A 23,459-nucleotide genomic window follows, 5' to 3' on the forward strand; every position below is an offset into this window, starting at 1 on the left:
AGGTTCAAACCTGTGTTGTTCAAGGGTCAACTCTCCTTTCATGAAAGAGAGATCATTTTTCGATAAAAAATTATTCCTAAAACAAGTCCCCAAACTCTCCGATACTGGCGTGACTGAAAACCTATGCTGTTTTGAATGTTTTTTCCCCTAAAACCCTAAAGTTGAAGGTTTTTCTTTTGAAGTGGTATGTTGTATGTGGTACCTTTAAGGATAGTATCTGTGATAATATTAAGTAACGTTCCTTAAGTGGATATGGATACTGTCCCTACACAATGGTCTCCTGTCACCTAAATTTAAGTCAGAATGTCTGGGGAATGGATGGAGTGGTGGTAGAAGGTGGCTGGCTACCATGAGGGGGGACACTGATAGTCCACTGTACATACCTCAGCCTTTCTTGACTGGCCCATGATTTTAGATCCAAGAATGCATTTCTGGAAACGTCTATCTTAGTGACATTCCATTTTTCATGTTAGAAGAGAGCATTTAAATGAAATTACAGGAAGCCTTGTGGAATGCCCAAGTGAAACATACAGACCACTCTTTCTTTCCTGTCAGGTGCTATTTCTAGCACCAAGGAAACAAAGCTGGGACGTGCCCTGCCAAAATTACGTGGGGCAGAGTAGACCGCATTGAGGAAGCTGGGCGGGTTCTAACAATAGGCTCTGATCTGATGAAACCGACCAAAGACAGAAGGGTGAGGCAGCCAGTAGGCTGGCGAGGAAGCGATATACGGCGGGCCAAATGAGACTTGACAGAAAACACAGAAGCCAGGGCTGAAACAGAATCTTAGTCTGATGGAGATTTGAGGTGTGTCTACAAAAGGGTGTGGTTTGGTTAAGGGAAGGCAATGTGGGAATTTGCAGCTGAACTGTGGAAAGGAGGCCAGGGCCAAGAGGCTGCTGACGGGCTTGAAGAAGTCCGGGTTGAAAGACCAGAGCGGGATCATAAGAGAAAGCAGAACATGAGAGAGTGTAGGATTTCTGAATGAGATACCGAACTGTCTGGAAAATAGAAGAGGCTGCTTTCTAATAGAATACTCCAAACAATCTGTTGCACAGCAAGGGGGGAGAGCTCAAAGGACACTGGGAGCAGGCAGGCCAAGGGCAAGTCTGAAAAAGGGAGGAAGGAGCCAGACGAGGTCAAAGGGCCTGCGGGGGGGAGATAATGGTACAAGGACCAGGGCAACAAAAACAAAGCACATCCCTTCTCCTTAGAGTGGGGTTTCTTTTTTTTTCAATTACTGGGAAATATAAAAGACATATAGAGATGTGCATAAATACCATTTTAAGTGTTAAAATCCTATTAATTATAACTATATATACAACGTGCATGGACTTAATGCCCCAGAACTGTACGTTTAAAAATGGTTAAAATGGGAAATTTCACATTGTGTGTATCTGTACTGCAATTTTAAAAACTATATATACATATATAGAAGTACTTACACTGATCTTTATATATTTATTTCAAATTTGAGGTTCTAGCTGCAAGTGCCTGCAGGCCAATTAGAAGAGAGCTCACAAAGCAACTCTAACAACTGACGTATGTTTAAGTTTGAATCGTTAAGAAATAGAAAACAGTTCCTCAGTAACCAACCTAAATACCCCCCCCCCCCCCCCCCCCCGACCCTCCTGCCTTAAACAGACCGGCAGGAGAGCAAACCCTCCTAAACACGCGTGCGGGCGGTGAGAGTGCAGTAGCTCAGAAATCAGGGACGCTGGCTGCCCTGGGCTGAGTCTTCCCTCCCAGCAGGTCTGTTTTGATCTCCCTCCATCTAGTCCCCGCTGCGATCAAGAGAGTGGCTTCACACAAAGCACAGGAAAGACCTTCTAATAAAAACAAACACTATCCTCTCTCGCTGTCAAGGTTACACCTCGAAATGTTTGCAAGGCTAGAGGAAGGGTACCAAGATGATTTTCAACCTTAACTCCTGATTTAACACGCAAGATTCCGAGTCGGATTTGCAAGCTGACTTTCGGGGCCCCCAGGCCTCTGCAAAAGTGACTGACTTTTTATTCTATCCCTAATGGCTCCCAGTTCTAATGCAGAAAGAATGCTAAACATCTTCCTTTGATTTGGCGCCTTTCATTCTTGGTGCAATAGGAAACTTGGCTTCTAATTCCTGGTTTCAACCCACGTGAACAGGAAACCAATCCTAGAGCCCAACACAGTCACCTGCGTTACAAGACAATTCTCGAAGGTCAATTCAAGAAGCCCTCTCTCCACCAGAAGTGAATGTGAAGAGAGAGGGACAGCTGACCTTGATTGCCAGCTTCCTGTGTTCCTACATTTTACTCTGAGGCTTTTCATTTGGTCTTCACAGCAACTCACAGGTGCTGATGTCGATATCAGACACAATTTTCTAGATAAAGAAGCTGAGGCTCAGAGAGATGAGTTAACTTGCTCAAATCTATATCCATCGTAGGAGGCCCAGTCAAGATTTAAACTTAATTCTACATGACCTCAAAGCTTTCTTAACTATCCTTATGTTTTCAATTGCCCATTTGTTATAGGGCAAGTCCCTCACCTTCTCCAAGCTTGTGCTTCTGCGTTTGAAACGCAGAGTAGAGCCCACACACCCTAAGGCACTGGGTGAGATGTGCTTGAGGTAATGCATGGAACAGGGATTTGAAAGCTAATAAACCGTAAAAAGAGATTCGTTTTTCTTTCTTAAACTATTTTGCTATGTCCTTGCAGGAATGGAGATACTGGTCAACTGGAAAGATCTCTCAAAAGTCCTGCTACAAAAGGAAAAGTTACAGAGAAGATGACTTCTAGGGGACTGTGATCATCCCAAAGGGCTGTAAGGAAACCATGAACTTAAGTTTAAACATATTTATTCTCACCGGATGAACTTCCTTTGAGCAATTAGGCCACTGTATCTTATTTCCTGTTCTATTTTTTATTAAGACATTTTTTTAAAAGATTTTTTTTTTTAAGTAATCTCTACACCCAACGTGGGGCTCAAACTCATGACCCTTGAGATCAAGAGTTGCACACTCCACCAACTGAGCCAGCCAGGGGCCCCTCTTATTCCCTGTTTTAAAAAGTTATTATTCAGAATTAATCACCAGCTCCCTCCAGTTCCATAATCAAAAGTTGCCTACTTAAAAAAAGAAGTTGTCTACTCTTGAATTAGAGGCTACTCTGGGGGCACCTGGCTGGCTCCATCTGTGGAGCATGTGACTCTTGATCTCGGGGTTGTGAGTTAGAGCCCCACAATGGGTGTGGAGATAATTTAAAAACAAAATCTTTTATTTTAAAAAATATTTTACTTATTTATTTGAGAGAGAGAGAGCGACAGAGAACATGAGTGGGGGTGGGGGGATGGGGAGTGGGGGGAGGTGTAGAGAGAGAGGGAGAAGCAGACTCCCCACTGAGCAGGGAGCCCCATGCAGGACTCAATCCCAGGACCCCAAGATCATGACCTGAGCTGAAGGCAGACGCTTAACTGACTGAGCCACCCAGGTGCCCCTAAAAAGAACATCTTTTAAAAAAAGAAGCTACTCTGATAAAAGAGGTGCAGAATTGTTCTCGGAAGAACAGTGGCTGCTTAACTCAATTTTCTATCAAGTTCAGCACAGACCCCCAAATCAGAAGTGCAGCCTGTTTCCTGCTTTAACTCCGGGCTCACCATCATCAAGCCTCTCACTCTAGGAGCTGTCCGGCCCCACAGGGTCTCTGAGGTCAAGAGTTTCTTCTGCTCTCTAGCTGTTCCTCCTTCCACTGGGGTTTTGAGATGATTCTTCCTCCCCATACAAAAGCAATCATGTCCTGCCTTCCTATACTATGTCAAATGCCTCTAAATGGTCTCAGGTGACTTTCTTCTGTAACGCAGAGATGAGACGCCATCAGCCCTGCACGGAATGCATTCTTGGTGGAACACAGTCTGGGGAGATAGCAAAAGGCACAAAGGAGCTCAGTTTGTGCTCAGAAGCAAAGGCAGCAGGGTGATTTATCCAAAGTACTTTATTACTTCTTTTTTCCTGTAGGGCAATCCCACACATATCAACTTGCCAAGCGCTAAAGGGTTAGTTGCGGGGGAATAAAGAGTTTCAGGAAAACCCTGAATTAGCCTGTAAAGGTTCACCAACATGATATACAAGAAATGAGGAGGGAAGAAACGTTTGAGCTATGTTACAGACTGCACCAAGGGATACAGATTTCTACAAGATTATAGATGGTCTTCTATTATCTAAAATCATCCTGCCAATGTGAGGAACACAGCGATGAGGGAGGCAGCACGCAGTGAGCCAGAAGCAGCAATCGCTCTTGTCGTTGTGCGGCCATACGCTGAGATGTTGTTGGTTCTCTAATAAATAATTATGCAATCCACATCTAATTTCTGTGTTATAAGAAAAGGGAGAAGAGTATGCTGGCAAAGGAGGCAAGAATCCTAGCAAACGCAGGACTTTAGTCCACAGTACTATAAATCTCCCCCCCCGCCCCATTTATAGGGAAGCAGATATTTTAACAGCATTATCTCCATGAAGAATGGGAATTCAGAAAGAAAATTAAAATATCGGAAAGGAAAGGGGTTCATCTTTAGGGTAGTGCATGTGTGAGACGGCATAACTCAGAAACATTTCTTCTCTTTACCCACCTTCTTTTCACTTGGGAAGGTTTCCTTGAAAACAGCCCTACTTTGTGAAATCATTCATTCAGAACCTGCCTTTGCCACTCAGAGTGAGGTGGTTCCAGATCAGACGGCAGTGGTCTGAGGCTCCTGGAGCAGGCCAGGGAGAGGGAGGCCCCGACAGTGGTCTGTGTGAGAGGGCCCAGGGCGGGGACAGGCGCTGCAGACAACAGGACAGGCTCGCCCGGGCAGGAAGGTATGGGAAGGAACACAGGGCCGCATCTACCTCCTGTTTCAGATCTCCAGGGTCAGAGAACTCACCTCTTCTAATTAGACCATTTTTCTTTATGTCGAACCCGGGTCTCCTCCGTTTACTGATCTCCACCCCCTCTGTATCCCAGAACAAGCTCGTCTCTTGTTCATGATATGGCCTTTCAACATGACGAAACTTTTGTGGCCTAACCGTCCCAATTCGGTACTGAAATTCATCCGTTCACATACATTTACGGAGTGCCCACAATGTCTGTCCTGTGCCCGTCACCGCCGTCCTTCCTCTGCAGGTGGGTCCCCCTTTAAGTAGTACCCCACTCTCATCCCCACTTTCAAACACAGTACTGAATTCTGAAGAACAGGGCAGGAAGATCACCTCCATCCTTCTAGATACTCTCCCAGCTCTGCTTCTTTCAGGATATGGGACACCGGGAAGCTATGTAATGTCCTTGTACTTTAGTTTCCATGTGTATAAAATGGGGCGAATATCATCAGTTCCTACCCAAAAGGGATGCCGAGACTAAAGCAGTTAACAGGCACGAGGTGACTGCATGCCTGGCACACAGAAAGCCCTCGGTAAGCATGAGGCTTAGTAATAAGATTAAAGTCAAGCTCCTGGATGATGTGACTCTGCTATGCCCTCTCTCCACGTATACTGTTGGTTTATGCATCTGATCTGGAAAGAGGAGCGATGTTACTGTCTGTGACATTTGAGAGACCCACAGAATGTGTGAGGGATGAAGGAATGGGAGAAGAATCAACCAGCTTAAAGGCTGAGCACCCTGACAATCATGCACTATCAATGGGGACAAATCCAGGAGCCAGGGCTGAAGCCGCAGGATTCAAAATAGAGATGTGCAGCTGGGTGCCAAGATGAACTGAGTGAGGTCCTGGGAAGTTCAGATTTTCTGACTGAAGGCTCATTATCCAGCTGTTTAGAAATGCATTAGACAATCCAGCAACTCTACTTCTGGGTGTATACCCCAAAGAATTGAAAGCAGGGTCTTAAAGAGATATATTTATACATATGTTCATACCAGCATTGTTTATTAGCCAAAATGGTCACTGACGGATGAATGAATCAACAAAATGTGACATATACATACAATGGAAGGAAGAAAATTCTGACATATGCAAGAACATGGATGAACCCTGACATTACTCTAAGTAAATGATACAAACGGAGTGTTCGTACCCTCGCCTGCCATTCATATGTTAAAGACTAATCGTCAATGTGATCAGCGTTAGGGGACATGGGGACTTTGGGGGCAACTAGGTTGATGGAATTAGGAGAAGGTGGGGCTTTCAGGGTGATTAGGTCAGGAGATGGGAAGCCTCAAGAATGGGATTAGTGTCCTCCTAAAACAGACCCTAGTGATACCCCAGTTCTCTTCCACCTGAGGATGCAATGAGTACGCAGCCGTGCGTGACAGAGGAAGCCGGCCCCACCAGACGCCCGCCCAAACCTTGATCTTGGACGCCCCAGCCTCCACTTCTGCTGTTCATTAGTGACCCAGTACGTGCTATTCCTCCCAGCAGCCTGAAAGGACTGAGATGGAGAATAAGTCCATCACGAAAAAGACCAGAACTGGATGGTTTCACTTATATGAGCTACACAGACCAGTCAGATTCATAGATACAGAAAGGGGAAGGGTGGCTACCCAGGGTAGGGGTGGCGGTGGGAATGGGGTGCCGGGGTTTAATGGGTGTAGAGTTTAGGTTTTGCCAGACAAAAAGAGCTCTGGGGATAGGTGGTGGTTGCACCACAATGTGAATGTACTTAACACTTTTGAACTGTACACCCCAACATGGTAGAGATGGTAAGTGTCAAGTTATGTGGATTATACAACTAAACATATTTCACAAATATCATACATATAGCTCCAGAAAACCACAATGAAGGACGAGAACCATGGCAGAAACAGACAAGGAAGATACTGCTCATGATTTCACAAGCCTTAAGAAGTTGCTCAAAAGATGGGGCACCTGGGTGGCTCAGTCGTTAAGGATCTGCCTTCGGCTCAGGTCATGATCCTAGGGTCCTGGGATCGAGCCCCGCATCGGGCTCCCTGCTCCGCGGGAAGCCTGCTTCTCCCTCTCCCACCCCACCTGCTTGTGTTCCCTCTCTTGCTGTGTCTCTCTGTCAAATAAATAAAATCTTTAAAAAAAAAAAAAGGAAAAAAAAATAAGTTGCTCAAAAGAGCAAGTCCTGAATGTGTCAGCTGTCGAACCCTGTTCCCCAAAGCCCCTCCTTGCTCAGGCCTGCTCCTGGGAAGTAGAGGGTAGCTTTGGGAGCACAGGCCCTGGGGCAAGGATAGCTTCTGCCTATGGCCATGGGCCTTGGTCAGGTGGTTCAACCTCTTTCCCCTGCACTTTCCATATCTGGAGGGTTGTTGTGGCCAATAAACGGGACAAGTCGTGCCCCGCCCCCCCCCACTGGCCCAATGCACAGGGTAGGTGGAGCTTACCTGAACATCATACAGGAACCGGAAACGGCTTCCCTTATTGGCAGCGTCTCTCACAGCCCGAGCCAGCTGCACCGACCCTTTCCCACCAACGGACCAGTGATAGCAGGGGACCGCATCAAAGGCGCCAGCCCGCTTCGCAAGCTCACAAACTAAGTCAATCTCAGCGCGGGTGTCGGTCCTAGTGATGAAAACGTTTGTGGTTTTGCATCTGTATTCATTTAGTGATGTTTTTAAAGAAAGACTAACCGTTTATACAGAACTTTGCTCCCTAACACTGAATATATTCTCAACATCAAAAGTGGTTACGTTGTGTTTAGATAAATCAGACTTAAAGAAAAGCATTGGCAGGAAAAAAACCCCTCTCCAACAGGACTCAAATATTTCAAGTTGTTAAGGGTTTTATTGAGAAAATCCCATAACATAACCCTTTGATCATCCACAGTCTTTCAGACAGAAATGCTGGGTGGAATTTAAAAAAAAAATAAAATAAAAGCCAAGGAAATGTTAACTCACTATATAGATTTCATTTCCCATAAACAGTTGAGAAACTTCTGTTAAAATGAAACCAACCCAACCCAAACCAACCAAACAAACAGAAGGAGCAGAGTATTTCTATATAGTTTTAGATGAAGCCGAGAAAGACCAAACACCCTCAAGACACAAATAGAGTTCACAGGGTGGCCCAGCAAGAGGAACATATTTTAAGTGGGGGGCTTCACTTACTTGAAGACATTCAGAGCCACAATAACGGGAACCCCAAAGAGCTGAGCAATCTGAATCTGCTTCTGAAGGTTACAGCAGCCGTCTGCCACCAGCTGGATGTTCTAGAAGAAAACCAGACCCCCATGTATGCCTCCGACCAATGCTGCCAAACTAAACTGGCCAGTCCACTCTGGCGGGTTTTGTTTCCATCTTGCTCCCTTTACTGTCCTAGAAGCTATTAAACAAGCCCATAAAACACTTTTTCCTCCAAGAAAAGGTGGCTTACAGAAGGAGGAGGCTCATTTTCAAAATAATTTCTGAAATCAGTCTGGACCCAATGGTGTATCAAGGTCTTGAGCCAGGCAGCTATTTCTGCTGCTGACTGGCGGCCAGGGCATAAGCAATGTGCTCGTTCTCTTGTAGGTTGGTACAAGGCCCCGGGGAGGGTGAGGAGTGTGGCCCAGCCATTCCCGGCTCAAATCCCTGGTGCCACCTGTAGGAGCGAGGAGGTACTGTTGCCAGTAAATCAAAGTCTATTTGCCCAAGAGTCAAGCAACTCAAGTGAGTGATTAAAGCCAATTGTATATGCTCCAAAAGTCAGTTTTTTCCATAGCACAAGAATACATGGGTGAAAGCTTCCTATTTGTTTCTGTGCTGGAGACTGGGTTCCTGCTCTGATGGCTGCTCAGAGGGTAGGAAACAGTACATATGTGAATCCTACATCCATCATTTCTTAAGAATGAAGAGTTAACTGAATGGACTTTATCTCTCGCCCCCACCCATTTCCTCCGGGATCATTAGAAAAGCAGTTTTCCAAGAGGCCACTGGTGGAGGACTCATTGACTGAGATTCAATTGCTAGCCAATGGTTAACTGGATTTAAATGGTTCTGCACATAAGCCTTCAAGACACCTGCTCTTACCTCCTCTGTATATTCTTTCTTTAGCGGGACACCAGCAGTTACCTGAGACAAGAAAAGGCAAAAATGAAGAACAAACCCATTAGAATGCTTATTCTGATACTTGTTGCATTTACGAGTAGCCAGGTGGGTTGAATTTCTAGCAGCTTCATGGAAAATGCATCCGAATGAGCCCTACTGGATTGTAGTGTTTGTTTCTGTAGGGGCTGAAGGACTTCCTTTCTCCCGCCCTACCTCTTGCCCGCACACCTGCACCCACCTCCAATCCTGTGCATGCCACCACCCAGCAGATGCACAACCCCCGCTTCATCTCCTGTACCCACTTCCATGGAAGCCAAATACGTCCACAAGGGTACAGGACGGTAGCAGGGAGCTCTTAGAGCAAATGCCTTTTACTTAACTGTGCCCAGCAGGCTGGAAGTGTTGAAAAGCCCAAATATATTGAAAAGATTTGAGTGGATTTGACAAGGGTAACTCGCTTGGAAACCAGCAACTTGCCAATGTGTTTGCTAATCTGGGGGCTTGGTTTTCTTATCTTTAAAAAAATAAATGGTTAATTGGCATTGTACTAAACACTGAAGGGAGGAAGATTTATTTATTGTTACTGGGAATCTTGACCACTTTATCCTGTCTTTTGTTGTTGTTGTTGTTAAAAAAAAAAGCTTACTCTGATAAAGATCTGAAGGAAAAACAAAACATGGTCACTTTTTGAGAAGGTGCATTTAAAAAGCACAAAATGTACTTTTAAACCAACAACTGGCAGCCCCAGCTGAACCTAAGTCTTATTGGAAGCTTTTAAAAAACACTGATGTAGGCGCCCGGGTGGCTCAGTCGTTGGGCGTCTGCCTTCGGCTCAGGTCATGGTCCCGGGGTCCTGGGATCGAGTCCCGCATCGGGCTCCCTGCTCCGCGGGAAGCCTGCTTCTCCCTCTCCCACTCCCCCTGCTTGTGTTCCCTCTCTCGCTGTGTCTCTCTCTGTCAAATAAATAAATGAAATCTTAAAAAAAAAAACAAAACACTGATGTCCAGACCAATTTATCCAGGATTTCTGGGAGTGAGACCCAGGATCAGTTCAGGTGATTCTAACTTGAGCCAACATTGAGAATTTTCTTACTGGTGCCCATTATCCTAGCATAAAATGGAACTTATAATTTGAGTGAAACCTGACTTATATAAGGTGTACCATCATTCTCAATAAATTCTAAATAATGTTAAAGTAATTGCCATTACTTTCCCCTTTTCAGGGCCTATTTCTCACAACAATGTAGGAGGTGGCAAGGGCAGTTTAAAGATGAAGTATTAAAGTTGAGTAAGTAATATAATTTGTAATTTTAATAGTTTAATCTATTAAACATATCATCTTAAAAGACCAAGAAAGTTACTCAACATTTATTTAGAATAAAATGTTGGCAAAATAAGAATAGAAGCCAGTTTCCTTAATTTGATAAAAATATATACTACAAACCTATAGAAAAATCAGATGTAGTGAAGAAGTATTAAACATATTCTCTTCCAGATCAGGATAATAAAAGGAGGTCTACTATTAGCACCCCTACCTAATACTGCACTGCCAACTAGAAAGACCTGGTTAGCGACAAGAAAAAAGTATAAAGATTAGAAAGGAAGAAACAGAACTGTCATTATTTTCAGACATGACTGCCCACATGGAACTCTCAAGTGTCTACAGATAAATTAGTACGATTACTAAGACAATTCTAAAGTCACAGGGATGTAATGTATAGCCTGTGACTATAGTTAATAATACTGTATTGCATACTTGAAAGTTGCTGAGAGTAGATTTTTTTTTAAAGATTTTATTTATTTATTTGAGATAGAGAGAGAGAGAGAGAGCATGCATGTGCACAAGCAGGGAGAGGGGCAGAGGGAGGGAGAAGCAGACTCCCTGCTGAGCAGGGAGCCTGATGATGCGGAGCTTGATCCCAGGACTCCGAGATCATGACCTGAGCTGAAGGCAGATGCTTAACCAATGAGCCACTCAGGTGCCCCGAGAGTAGATCTTAAAAGCCCTCATTGTGAGAAAATTTTTTAACTATGCATGGCGACAGATGCTAACTAGATTTGTGATCCTTTGTAATGTATACAAATGTCCAATCATTCTATTTTACACTTAAAACTAATATAAAGTTTTGTGTCAATTACACCTTAATTTTAAAAAGTCAGTGGATATAAAAGTAATATATAAGAATCCAGAAGTAACCTGTTAAAACTATACAAAAATGTAAAGCACACAGTAACAAATCCATAAAAAGATGAAGAAGCTGTTTGTGGAATAAACTGTAAATCGTTATTAAAATACACTTAAAAAGACCCAAATCAGTGAAGAGGCATTCCCATCATCTTAGATGGCAATCTGTCAAATTTCCCTAAATTGATCTATTGATATGATGCCCTTCCAATAAAAATCCTGGAAAGATTCTTTATGGAACTTTATGAGCTAATTCTAAAATACAGATGGAAGTCAAAAGGACCAATACCAGGCTGGGCACACATGAAGAAACAGAACACCCTGGTGTGGAGTTTGCCATAAAGGTATCAGGGCAGCACAGACACAATTATATGTAAATAGGCCAGCAGAACCGAAGAGAGATTCCAGAAAAAGACCTACACATGTATCACAAAGTAGGCCTAAAGATAAGACAGAAGGAGGGACTATTTAAATAAATAGTACTAGACCAATTGGTTATTAATATAAAAAAAAGAAAAGGAAAGAAAAGAAGATCTGGTGATTGCATCATGCAAGAAAATCAGTAGCAATGGGTGCGATGGTTAATTTTAGGTATCAGTTTGTGCCACAGGGTAGCAGATAGTTGGTCAAACATTATTCTGAGTGTTTCTATGGGGTGTCTTTGGGGTGAGAAGAACATTTAAACTCGTGGACTCTGAGTAAAACAGATCCGTGCCCTGCCCTTCCACTCCATGCACACCATGTGGGTGGTCTGTATCCATTAGTTGAAGGCCCTAATAGAACAGAAAGATTCTGTGCAAGAAAAATTCTCCAGCGGACTGCCTTCAGAGTGGGACTGGAACTGGAACGTGAGCCCTCCTAAATCTCCAGCCTGCTGACCCACTCTGTAGATTTTGGACTTGTTAGCCTCCAGAGATGTGTAAGCCAATTCCTTATAATAAATCTCTTTTTGCATAAATACACAGCATATTGGTTCTTAATACAATGTATTTTAAAGAATTAATGGTAAAGGATGTCGAGATCCGTAAGTATAACAATTATTAGTTCTTACATTGCAGCATGAATGGTCAGCACTTTGGAAGACAGGATATGAATTTAGAATTATTGGGGCTAAAATGGGCAAGTTCAAGGGTGACAGGATTTTCCACTGCACAGATTATGGAAAAAAACAAGCTGAATAAACATAAGAGACTGCCATGGTTATTTGTGTAATGATACCTAAAGGAAGTAGAAATTATAATGGATCAAAAACATTACCACACAGTTGTTTCAAGTAAGAAGGAAAGACACTGAGATGGATAATACAGAGTATAGGATTAAGAAGATGAAAGTTCATTTATTATTTAGTTGTTGAAAACACTTCCTGGATAAAGACTCTGCCAGGCATTAGGGATACACACATTAATAAGATATAGTCCCTGATCTCAAGGAATTCAGAGTAGAGAAGGGAGACACCCAGAGACAGTCATAAACCAATGCAATGTGGAAGGCTCTTCTGGAGCGCAGGAGAGGGATACTAAGCTTTCCCAGGCTTCCCGATCCTTTCCTTCTATCATCCTCCACCCAGATCTGTGCCTACCAATCGTGAGCCCTGTTAACAATCACTGGGCTGGAACCATGATGTGAAGTGGAAGACGTACAAGAGTAAGGTCAAGAGGGAAAAGCAACCAGTGTAAAACAAGCACACACACTAAGAGGAACTAAAATAGGATTATAAATGACGTAGAGAATTTTTATGGGACAGAAAGGAGACTATGGAAAAACACTCGACTAGAACTCAAGAGTCTGGTTAGTCCCTTAAGACGATGGATGATATGAAGCAAATCACTGAATCCTTCTGTTAGCTTAGTTATTTCATCTTTACAAGGACTGAGCCAGACTCAGACAATCTCTAAGCCCTTTCCAGTATCAAAGTCTTTGGATTTTATAACGTTCAGGGTGCAAAACAGTGAGGGAGAAATGGAAATTGGAATACAGATTCAAAATCTAAAGTTAAGGAGTCATTGTAGCAACAAAGGGTGTTCTGAACAAAATCAGAATTCTTTAGGATCTACTCCTTAATAATACATGTGTCAATCTTGTACCTGAAGATGAAGCTTTCGGCTACAATGAACTTCTGAAGTGTTTGGTTTTACTAGTGGATTTGGGATTCAGAAAATGTTTACCCTTCAATAATGCTCAGCTCTGCCTGGTGGACAGAGAAAGGAATTTGGATCTAAACCTCAGACTTCAGATCTGGCTCTCGGCAAGCCAGGTCACACTGCTCACATTCCCCAAACTGGTCTGAACCTCAAATCCCTTTGCTATAAAATGGGATAAAATAATGTCAGCTTCTCCTAGGACAAAGAATTGCTAACATGATTATACAATGCCCATCAGAGATGGATTTCATGATGGCAAAAATGTATTTGCTATGTAATAATCATTGATTATGTGACTTCTGTATACACAGTATTACCAATTAAGCAATCAGATTTGGTAGTTTGTCTAGTATAACAATGTTATAAATGATAATGACACTCCAACTTAATTTTATTTCAAAAATAAAGTATGTTACTCAGTATAACATTTCTTATTCTCCCTTTGAAAGAAACCTCAAAATGAAAAAAGAAAAAATTTTCTTTCAGATGTATGTGAATTACATATATGACAGGTTAATACCAAAAGTCTGTAAAAAATGTTAAAATAGGGCGTCTTTTCCAAGCAAAGCTCTTTTAGAAATAATTCAGTGCTGTAACAGAGCTATAAAGTGAAATCAGAATAAGCAGAAACAGAAGGAAAATAGTTCTAGATGAAATCTGATGAGACATTGCATCAGTGAACCAAAAAACTATCTGTACGAACACTAAAAAACCTCACCCACAAAAGCAATCACTCTAATCCTTATGTTCTCTGCTCAGGAACAAGAGCTTCCATCCTCCCATCACCATAGGGTTATAAAATGTTGAGCTGAGGTTCAGGTATAAATCTTAGGACTCAAAAGTGCTCACATTATGCTCCTTCCCAAAATACTGCTTAGAAATGACTTTGTGAGTGTCACCATTTACTGGAATTTACCAAATGGTAAGTGCCTTATAATGGAGACTTATAAAAAAGGAGACGTATAAAAATACCGCAGCTATGGAGTGGGTTTGAAGGTTTCAGATGTGAAATTCTGCTTCATCTTAATTTTAAAACGTGTTTTGCTGGGAAGGAAGTAGGAGACTTACGCTTGGCCCGCCTCCGTGCATCTTCAGAGCGCGCACCGTTGCCACCAGCACCACCGCGTTGGGCACCAAGCCAGATGCTCGGCACTTGATGTTGAAAAATTTCTCCATTCCAATATCAGCACCAAAACCAGCTTCAGTTACTGTGGAGAATCAAGGTGGAAACTTGTTATCATCTTCTCAAAACAAGAGTAAGTTTTGGCCATCGTCGGTATGACTCAGGTTCAAAGGACAGCTGAAATTCCCCACCACCTTGTTCCTATGCATTGCATCTTGTTCCTATGCAACGGGAAACCGGTTTTCCCACAGTCATAGAAAATGTTCCACTTCCCTCCATTCTCTAAAAAGATGGCTCTCCACTCTGCTTTAGACTACCATGCCTTAAGGATTCATTGCCAAGGCCAAGATTCTTCTTCCAGTATGGACACCCAAAGCAAAGCATTTCTTAACCACAGATGGGACTGTCAACTTTTTAATTGGGTTCCAGCTTGTATCAAAGGACATTGCTAGCATGATTACTATAGAAGGCCCTTCTTACTTTTTTACAGCATGCAGAGAATCATTTATTTAATGCCACCTGGTCATTTCTGTCGACTGACAAAATTCAAGTTAGTTGAGAGGCTTAAGAAGATTCATCATCAGGCTTGATAAGATAGCATCTTTCTTCCGTAAGCACAGATGACATTCATCTTTAGCCGTCCTCTCCTCTGCCCCCAAACTACCAGAAATGTTACTGTGGAGGTAGCTGAGAGAGTACCTAACACTGCCTTCCAAGATACGACTACTGCCCGGCATGTGGTCAGCAGCATCATTTCCACACACAGAGAGCAGCTCTGGGATGGGCAGCACCAGCACCAGCACCACCAGGGGGCTTATGAGAAACACAGATTTTAGGTACCCCAGACCCAGTGAATCAGAATAAGCATTGTAATGAGATCCCCAGGTGAGATGAATGCCCATTAAAATTTGAGATGCACACTCTAGGAAAAGAATAATCTAAATGCAATAGGAAGTAAACATTTATGAAATATGCACTATATATTGACTGTCCAACCAAGGCCATAATTTATGGCAGAGACAGGAATTGGCAGTAAAAAAATTACTAAGATAAAATCAAAACATTTAAAATGTGAATGAATGAAGATATTTTGAGCAGTCACTGAATGCACACATTTTAACAAGAATTCAGAAAATAAAATCATGAAGTGTCACATATAATTTCAAATTCTAAATACATCAACCCGTCGTTCTAAACCTTTATTGTTTCCTTTAAGTACTTCATATGCCTGTATAATTTTTACAGAATAGGTAGAATTTTGTAGTTTGCTCCTTTACTTTAAAAATTTTCAGAGTTTTCTCCTTGTACTACAAACTCAAAATTTACGATCTTAAGTGGCAGCTTATAATTTTGTTAGGTTGATGTATCAAGATTTACAAAATTGTTCCCCGTTATTAGACATTTGGGTTGTTTCCAATATAAATAATGCTGCAAAATATCTGTGCATATGAGATTTAACCTCTTTCAAATTATATTCTTGGAATAAATTCCCAAGGGTGAGAGCATGATGCCAGAGAATGTAAAAAAATTTTTATGACTGTTGATATGCTTTTGACAAATTGAAAAGTATTTCTTTAAAAATATTCAATTTGGAATGAATTTAGCTATAAAGTCACTTTGTCCTTTATTTTATTTTCTTTGAATAAGTGATATAGCAGAATGAGCTAAAGAAGCAAAAGACATTCCTTTTTAGCACTGTTTGGGACAATTCTAGTGATTTGATTAGTGGTGGTCAAAACGAGAGATCATGAAAGTAACAATTCCTATTTCAGTGGTACCTCTTGGGAAAAGCAGTGGTGACTTGGTAGTGGTATAGTGGCCCCCAGAAGAGGCATGGTAGTGGTACAGTGGCTCCCAGAAGAGGCATGGTAGTGGTATAGTGGCTCCCAGAAGAGGAATGTTCAGTTGGTTTTGTCCATGGTCCTTACAGAGTGGGCTCCCAGTAGGGGAAAGGTGACCATCCTCCCGGTTAGTATCCAGGAGGGATACTGGAACCTCCGGGTCCAGTCCGGACAGCTGTGCATATGAGCTGTCAACTGAACAGTGACAACCAACGAGTGAATGCTGGTGAGTTACTTAACCTATTAGAATCTCAATGTCCTCATTTGACTTGTTGGGGGAATTAAGCGAGATAGCACATGTCAAGTACTCCACTACTGCTTTATGGTGCATAGTGGGAGCTTACATTATTACCAAGAGAACAATTCTCCCACTTGCTAGAAATCATACTCAATTCTTAAGCATTTGTTGAATTCCTGCTACGTCCAGGCATTTTGCTCACGGTAATGGCCCAGGATTGGGGTCCCTAACATCAAGCAGTCCAGGGAGCTGAGGGGGAGAGACTGTCTGCTATTGGACTGCAGAGGAGGACGTGGTGCATGGGGATGTTGCAGGGCAGGGCTGGAGAATGGGGATGATGGAGTCAGGCTCTGAGGGACAACAGGATTTCTCCAGGCAGAAAAGTAAGGAGTTGGGAGTGGAGGGAGGTGAGGGAGGAGTGAAGGGATTCACAGGTAAAGGAGAGAGCAAGAGCAGAAATCAGCTTGGGGAAGATGAAGAGAAATGATCCATGACGACTGGAGAAGTCCGTCATCTCAACCAACACGACCTGTTCTCTGGTCTGATCAGCTCTGAGGAGTAGGGATACAAGTAACAGAGTGGTGTGTGTGTCTTTTCAATGTTGTTATGTTGGAAAAACTGCTCAATGTTGCCCTATGGTTGGAAGTAGACGAATGTGTGCGGCATTTGATCAAGGTCTTTCCAGTTGGACGCCTTTTCCACTTGAAGCTCCCCTATTAGACTAAGCTCCGAGAGGAAAGGGGTCATGTCTGTTTGAGAGACTGACACTGCAAGGCATACAGTAGGCACTGGATGAATGTGTATATCTCTAAAACAAACAAAAAGGGAGCAGGAGAATAGCAAGGTTTTCTAACACTTGGTCACACGTGTATTAATAGCACAGTTCATTTATAATCCTTTCATTCCCCTGGAAAGTGCAAGCTCAAGGTCACTTCAGGAACCGTCTCTTCTCTTCCTTCAACTTCGCCATGTAGTCACCATGCTCTCCTACCTTCATCAGCTCACTACTGCCTCAAGGAGGACATTCAACTTCATTATAAAAACTAAGGCCACCCCGACGTAACCTCAAGCACACGCCTATGTCCACGTTCACTCTGCCTGAAATCTTGTGCTTTACTAATATCAAGCTTCCTGCAGAGCCCGCACATACTATGTTTGTCACCTCTGACCCTCCTCCAGATGGGAACAACTGGAATGCTCCTCTCTCCCACCTCTCTTCTTTAACTCATTGTCCAAGCCTCGGCCCAGATGCTCCAGAAGTTTGCCCCAATCCTCTCAGGGGAGATGGCCAGCCCTCCCGCCCGTCCCGGCCCTCTGGTTTGCTCCTTCACCGGGCCCATACCTATCTCTGCATGCGGCATCCCAATTAGACTTAGGTGGCATCGCCCACTCAGAGGACAGGGACCATGTCCTACTCATCTCTGTATGTCTGCTACCTGCCACGGTACCTGGTGCATACAAATGAACGAATTATTAGAGATGTGAAGAAACTAGTGGAGTGGGATTCAGAGCCAGCGGTGATCGAGTCAGGGCCATCGTTCAGTGGAGACAGGAAGATACAAAAAAAAAAATTAAATAATTAACAATGTTCTTATATCTCCCTATCATGCTTCCTTTTTCCCTTACAGTAGCAAAATAGGCTTAATAAAAGGTGTAAATGTCATATCCGATAAAGGTATGACCATCGCAGATGTCTACATGGGCCAGCTAAGCTTAATTTCATATTTTAAGAGACAAACTGAAAAAAAAAAAAAAGCAGCAACAAAGAGAACTGCAGTTGGGGAAGGAAACAGGATACATTAATAAAGGTCCAGGGGCTGTGGCTTCCCAATGCAAAGGAAATATGGAGGCAAATAATGTGTAGCAAACAGAAGAAAGTGCCAGATTCTCACACTTTGCAGACTGCTCTGAAATATGGCATGGAATCATTTTCTAGGTTATTTGTTTTCGAGTATCGGGCTGCTAAGGAAAACAGTGTGGAAAAGGTATGCTGGTGCACAGTCGCTAATCACACAAGGAAGCACCACTTCCTAAGGCGACATCCACACATAGCGGCTTGGAAATGGACAACTGTGTATCTGCGTCTTGACGTGAGCAGGGGACAAGCCACTCCCACAGGCAGGTTCTAGTTCCCAGACACTTCCTGAGAATGGTCAACAGAGCAACCTGTAAGTTAAGTTTTCCTAGTGATCTGAAATAAGCAATTTAGTCACTTATCCTATTTGCTGCTATTGATAAATTTTAAAAGACGTACATGCTAAAGAGTTACTTAATGTTGATTTTAATAGACAGCTCTTCTTGAGTCATGAAGCAAGGATACTTACTATGACTTTGCATTCTTGAAAAGCATGTAATATGCTTTTCTGAAAGCTGCGTATTTAAAAAGGCTTGTAGGAAAATATTTGCGTGTGCCACAACAATTATTTGTCTTGGCAATCTCTTTGGGGGGGGGGCGGAGGTCACATCTATTCACCTTACAGCATGACGGAAAACAGGAAACTGACTGATAATTTTCTGTGTAAGCACAGAAGCTGTTAGGTCGTGATTTGGTAGCAAGGCTTGATTTAAACTTTATAACCCATAATCTGTTCAGAAAGGAAGTGTCGGTGGGTCTGCGCTGGGAAGGGACTAGCTGTTTGGACAAAGACTGTTAGGACTTTCTCAGGAAACAGAGCTCAAGGTTCAGGTGGAAAGTGACAACCAATCCTGCACAACCAGGCCCCTGTTTTCCGTGCAGCTCTGCGAGGGCGCCCTGAGTCACACCGGACAAACTGAACAGAAATGCCAATAAAACACAACTGGCAGGCACATACCGTGTCTAGGAAATTCTTCGATGAGGCAGAGGGATGATTTTTCTATGTCAAATTATCCTATCATGTGTCCAATGTGCAGTACACAATGCATTGAAGATTTTCATCACAATGAGGACTCAGATAAGCAAGTACCAATCAGCTAACTTACAAAAAAAAAAAAAAAAGCATTTACATCACTACCTCATGGGGGGACCTAAAAAGTATGGGTTCACAAAATTCTAGAGTTCTGAGGGAATGAACTTCCTCAGGGCTCCCAGGTGCCTGGCCAGTTACCTACCTGAGATGGTGTCCTGGGTCCCTCGGATGCTCAGCTCAGAGCTCTCTTCTGCACTACACGCTTTCTGCACTTTTAATTAAACACATGCATCTCAGCATTAAGGAAAAACCTCCATTTTTTTTCTCATCTAACAATTACTGAATCTATATTATGTTGCCTGGCCCTTAAGCAGTCATGTATGTACTCATGTCTTCATTTAGGGAGGAAACAGAGTACATTTTTAACATGACCAAGATCAGAAATATGAATCACCTCCATTAAAAAGGAACATCTTTCTGACTTTTCCCCATTGTACTTTTTCTTGCTTGAATTCCCTCTGGTATTTTAAAATTTTTATTTATTTACCAGTACATAGTAAATTTGAATTCAAGTCTGTTTCACATTTACTTCTTTAAAAAAAATTTTTTTTTAATTTAAACTCAATTTAGTGAACATATACTGCATTATTAGCTTCAGGGGCAGCACACTGACTTCTGAATGGTTGGTTCATGCTTTGGTACATTTACTGAACGCATTACTATGGAATCGCAAACCTTAAGGATAGATCAGTAGTTCTCTAATGGGGGCTGATTCTGCCCACCCCCCCCTCCACGGGACATTTGGCAATGTCTGCAGTCATTTTTGGTTGTCGTAATTGGCATCTAGGAAGCAGAGGCCAGGGATGCTGCCGGATATCCTACAATGCACAGTATTCTCACCAACCCCCTTCTAAAAAAACCCCCAAACTAGAATTATCCACCAAAATAACAACAGAGGTTGTTATTGCTGTGGTTCAAGCATGACGAAGGAGTCTTATACTTTCTAGATACTCTTCCTGAGAATGTTACAAATCCATTAGACGCCGGAATAAAAAAAATTATATAAAATTGTTATGCTAACGATACCCGTATATACCATAAGTTCCTGAAATAGGATAATGGCAGGATAATTTCTGCATGCTCACTACACCATGGCAATTCCTGCAGATGAAAAGTAGCGAGCGCCTCACTGGGGGATGCTGCACTCCCCTCACCGAGAAAGAAAGGAAGGATGGACAGAACAAAATCAATATGGAACAACACAGGTGGGAACAATGGTCGGTCTTCCTGCCAAGAAGAAACATATACAATGGGGAAAGCTATTCTAATTAGAGACTGGGCACAGGGAGAGCACAGAGACTAACATTCACTAAGCACTGCCTATGTGTTAGGCAACATACTAGACGTCGTCTGTCTTGTTTCACTCTTCAGTACCTGGGAGGGACCTTGACCTGTCACATACAGCTCGTAAGGCTAAGGATAAACCATTCTTCCCAAGCTCACACTGCCCTGAGGGATGGAGCTTAGGTTGAAACCAAGGCCCATCTGACCGCGGTCTATGTCAGCGTCCCTGCCCTGCCGTCCTGCCCACGAGCCAACTAATCATGCCGCATTTCTCCAGCTGAACTGCTTGGTAGGTGGTGCTTCCAGAGAAAATCTTGACACCTTGTACTTCAATATTTTGGTACAGGAAACATAGCTCTGAACTCTTTTCCTGAACTCTGACTGGTGACTTGTTTTCTCACTGCAATATGGGTCTGCTGTGATAACAGAAAGCGTGTAATCTGGAGTCTTGTTCATTATGATATGCCTTTCTTTCTTTTTTAAATGGAATCCATAAATTTGTTTTCTCTCTTGGAGCAAATAATCCAGGGATTGTGAATCACAATCTCCTGTTACTTCTTGGTCTGCGTGCCAACAGGGCCAAGTCCTGGGCAGCAGTGGGGAGTTTACAAGGGAACAAGGAGAGAGCTCCCAGAGATGAAGCTCCCCAGACCAGTTCCATTGGGCTTGGTACCCAACGCAGCAATGGGCCACAGCAGAGAACACTCGCTTGGTCACCTGGCCTACCGAGAACCAAATGGCCCCTTCCACTGGGAGAGTCAGCCCCCAAGACTTGACTTCCCAGCCTCCTCCAGCCAGGCACTGGTTGGGGAAACGAACGATGCCCACTCTCTCGCACGTTCCCGTTATCACCACGTACACAGTGGGAGAAAAGGCAACAACTGCTTTAGATCTAAATTCTCATGTTTGTTTTTACCTTGGGGAAACCCCTCCAGTTTAACAAAGTTAAACTGAGTTAAACTGAGGCACCAAGATCATTTTTCCCTGAGTTTCTGGCTACTTGATATGCCTGATGCTGTCCTGAGAATTGCTAGCGGAATTTCCACCTGCTGGGTAACTAAGGTGCCCTTGATTCCATGTGTCCTCAGAAGATCAAAACTTTCAGATTTCAGAGCCAATTTATAACGGCGATAGTTTTTTTCCTTTATGATACATGCAAAAACACGGGTATCAAATAGATGACATACTGAGTTCCCCATTACTTTGGATATGAACTTGAGTTTATGGACTGTGAGAGGGCTCACGGAAGAACTACTCCTTGCAAATCCACTTGGCTCAAAAGGGGTTGAGGTAAGAAATATGTCTGCACAGGGCCGATTCTGCTAACTGAATCCTCGGAAGATTTCTTCTCAACAGAGGGAGGAATGAAACTGTAGCCTCCATGTAGTCAGCATTTATTTTCTCCCAACAAATCAGAAATAAAAATAAAATCTTTGTACAGGAGGAAGCAAGGAATATGCTGGACATTCTGAAGCACCATGGGCTATAATTCCTGAACAGCACTAAAGCAAGTGGAAACTAGACTCTTCAAACCGACTCTTTCTGCCCCATGTAAACATGTCTATCCAGCTGCAGCTGTCTGCAGATAAACTCAGGGAAGACTCCATTCAAAGTCACATATTAATTTTGAGGATCTGAATCATCTTAAGTCTATGAAATTTTACAAAAAATCAAATCCTTTCTGGTCTTTTGGATTTGTCTATTTAATCTATGTTCTTCTTTGGTTTTATTAAATGTCTTAAGGTGAAATTTCCCTAAGAATATGTAGAACCAACCGGGCACATATTAGGAGACCCACATAAAGAAATCAGTAATTAAACAGTATTTATACTAGCCTGAGTCTTTCCACTTACCCTTTTGGTGATGGTAATGCTTATGTGTATATTGTGTGTGTGTGTGTGTGTGTGTGTATATATATATATATATATATATATTAGGGAATTTGGTAGTAGTAAAGAATGCATGAGAAAGTTATAGAGGATGTATCTGGGGAAAGGAAAGAAAAAAATAAGCAAAATATCAAAAGGACATAGAACAGCTTGAACCCTAAGTTTTCAGTAATGACAAAAAAAATGTTGAAAATACCAGTAATGCCACTAAGATGCGCTTTGGTTTCAGGACCCAGAATTTCCTTCCTCTGGAGTTAATTAATTATAGAAGCTGGTTCCCATTATTTGAAACCACCATTAATCATCCTATTTTATAAAAATAATTTTGACCAAAGTGAAATTTAATTTTGGAAAAAAATGTTGAAGATGAAAATTAAATTATACATGTTATTTTTACCTCCCTTATAAAATCCAACTGAATTAAATTCATGAATCCATTATCCAAATAGTTCCCATCTTCTTGTTGCAATCATGAGCATTTGTACAATGTCATCACCATGACCAGGGTTTTAACCCTTCTGTTTTTAGCAAACAATGGCGTCCCAGAGTTCTGGCCAGAGGCCTGGAATTTCGGATGATTGCATGGGGGCAGAGCTGTTCTCTTGCTGCTCCCAAGAACTGGACACAAGGAAAACAACTCAAAAGAGTGGCCAATTCGGAAAGGATTTGCTCCTAACATGTCTCACTCTACAATAATCAAAAGATGAAATAGGACAATTTTCATGGAGCATTTTATGAAAACAAACCCAAGGAGGAAAAAAGTAAAGAGGTCAAAAGAGAAATATATTTTATCTGAAAGCTTCCCAGGGGAGAAAAAAAAAAACAAACATAAAAAAACCAGTAATAGCTTTTTCTG

The 23,459-nt window shown here is 42.5% G+C and overlaps 1 protein-coding gene across 3 annotated transcripts in view; it reads right to left on the reverse strand.

The window, feature by feature from the left end:
* The window catches only part of MTHFD1L (methylenetetrahydrofolate dehydrogenase (NADP+ dependent) 1 like), a 185,675-nt gene that overhangs the window by 61,898 nt on the left and 100,318 nt on the right, over window positions 1-23,459 (reverse strand). For all 3 annotated transcript variants that reach the window (XM_027602569.2, XM_027602570.2, XM_027602571.2), the window contains exons 21-24: window positions 14,349-14,488; window positions 8,938-8,979; window positions 8,038-8,138; window positions 7,315-7,492 (exon numbers count right to left, since the gene is read on the reverse strand). In XM_027602569.2, the coding sequence (XP_027458370.2) occupies window positions 7,315-7,492; window positions 8,038-8,138; window positions 8,938-8,979; window positions 14,349-14,488 (461 nt within the window). The remainder of the gene's footprint in view (window positions 1-7,314; window positions 7,493-8,037; window positions 8,139-8,937; window positions 8,980-14,348; window positions 14,489-23,459) is intronic.

This window comes from Zalophus californianus, chromosome 7, assembly GCF_009762305.2.
Source record: "Zalophus californianus isolate mZalCal1 chromosome 7, mZalCal1.pri.v2, whole genome shotgun sequence".
NCBI lineage: Eukaryota > Metazoa > Chordata > Mammalia > Carnivora > Otariidae > Zalophus > Zalophus californianus.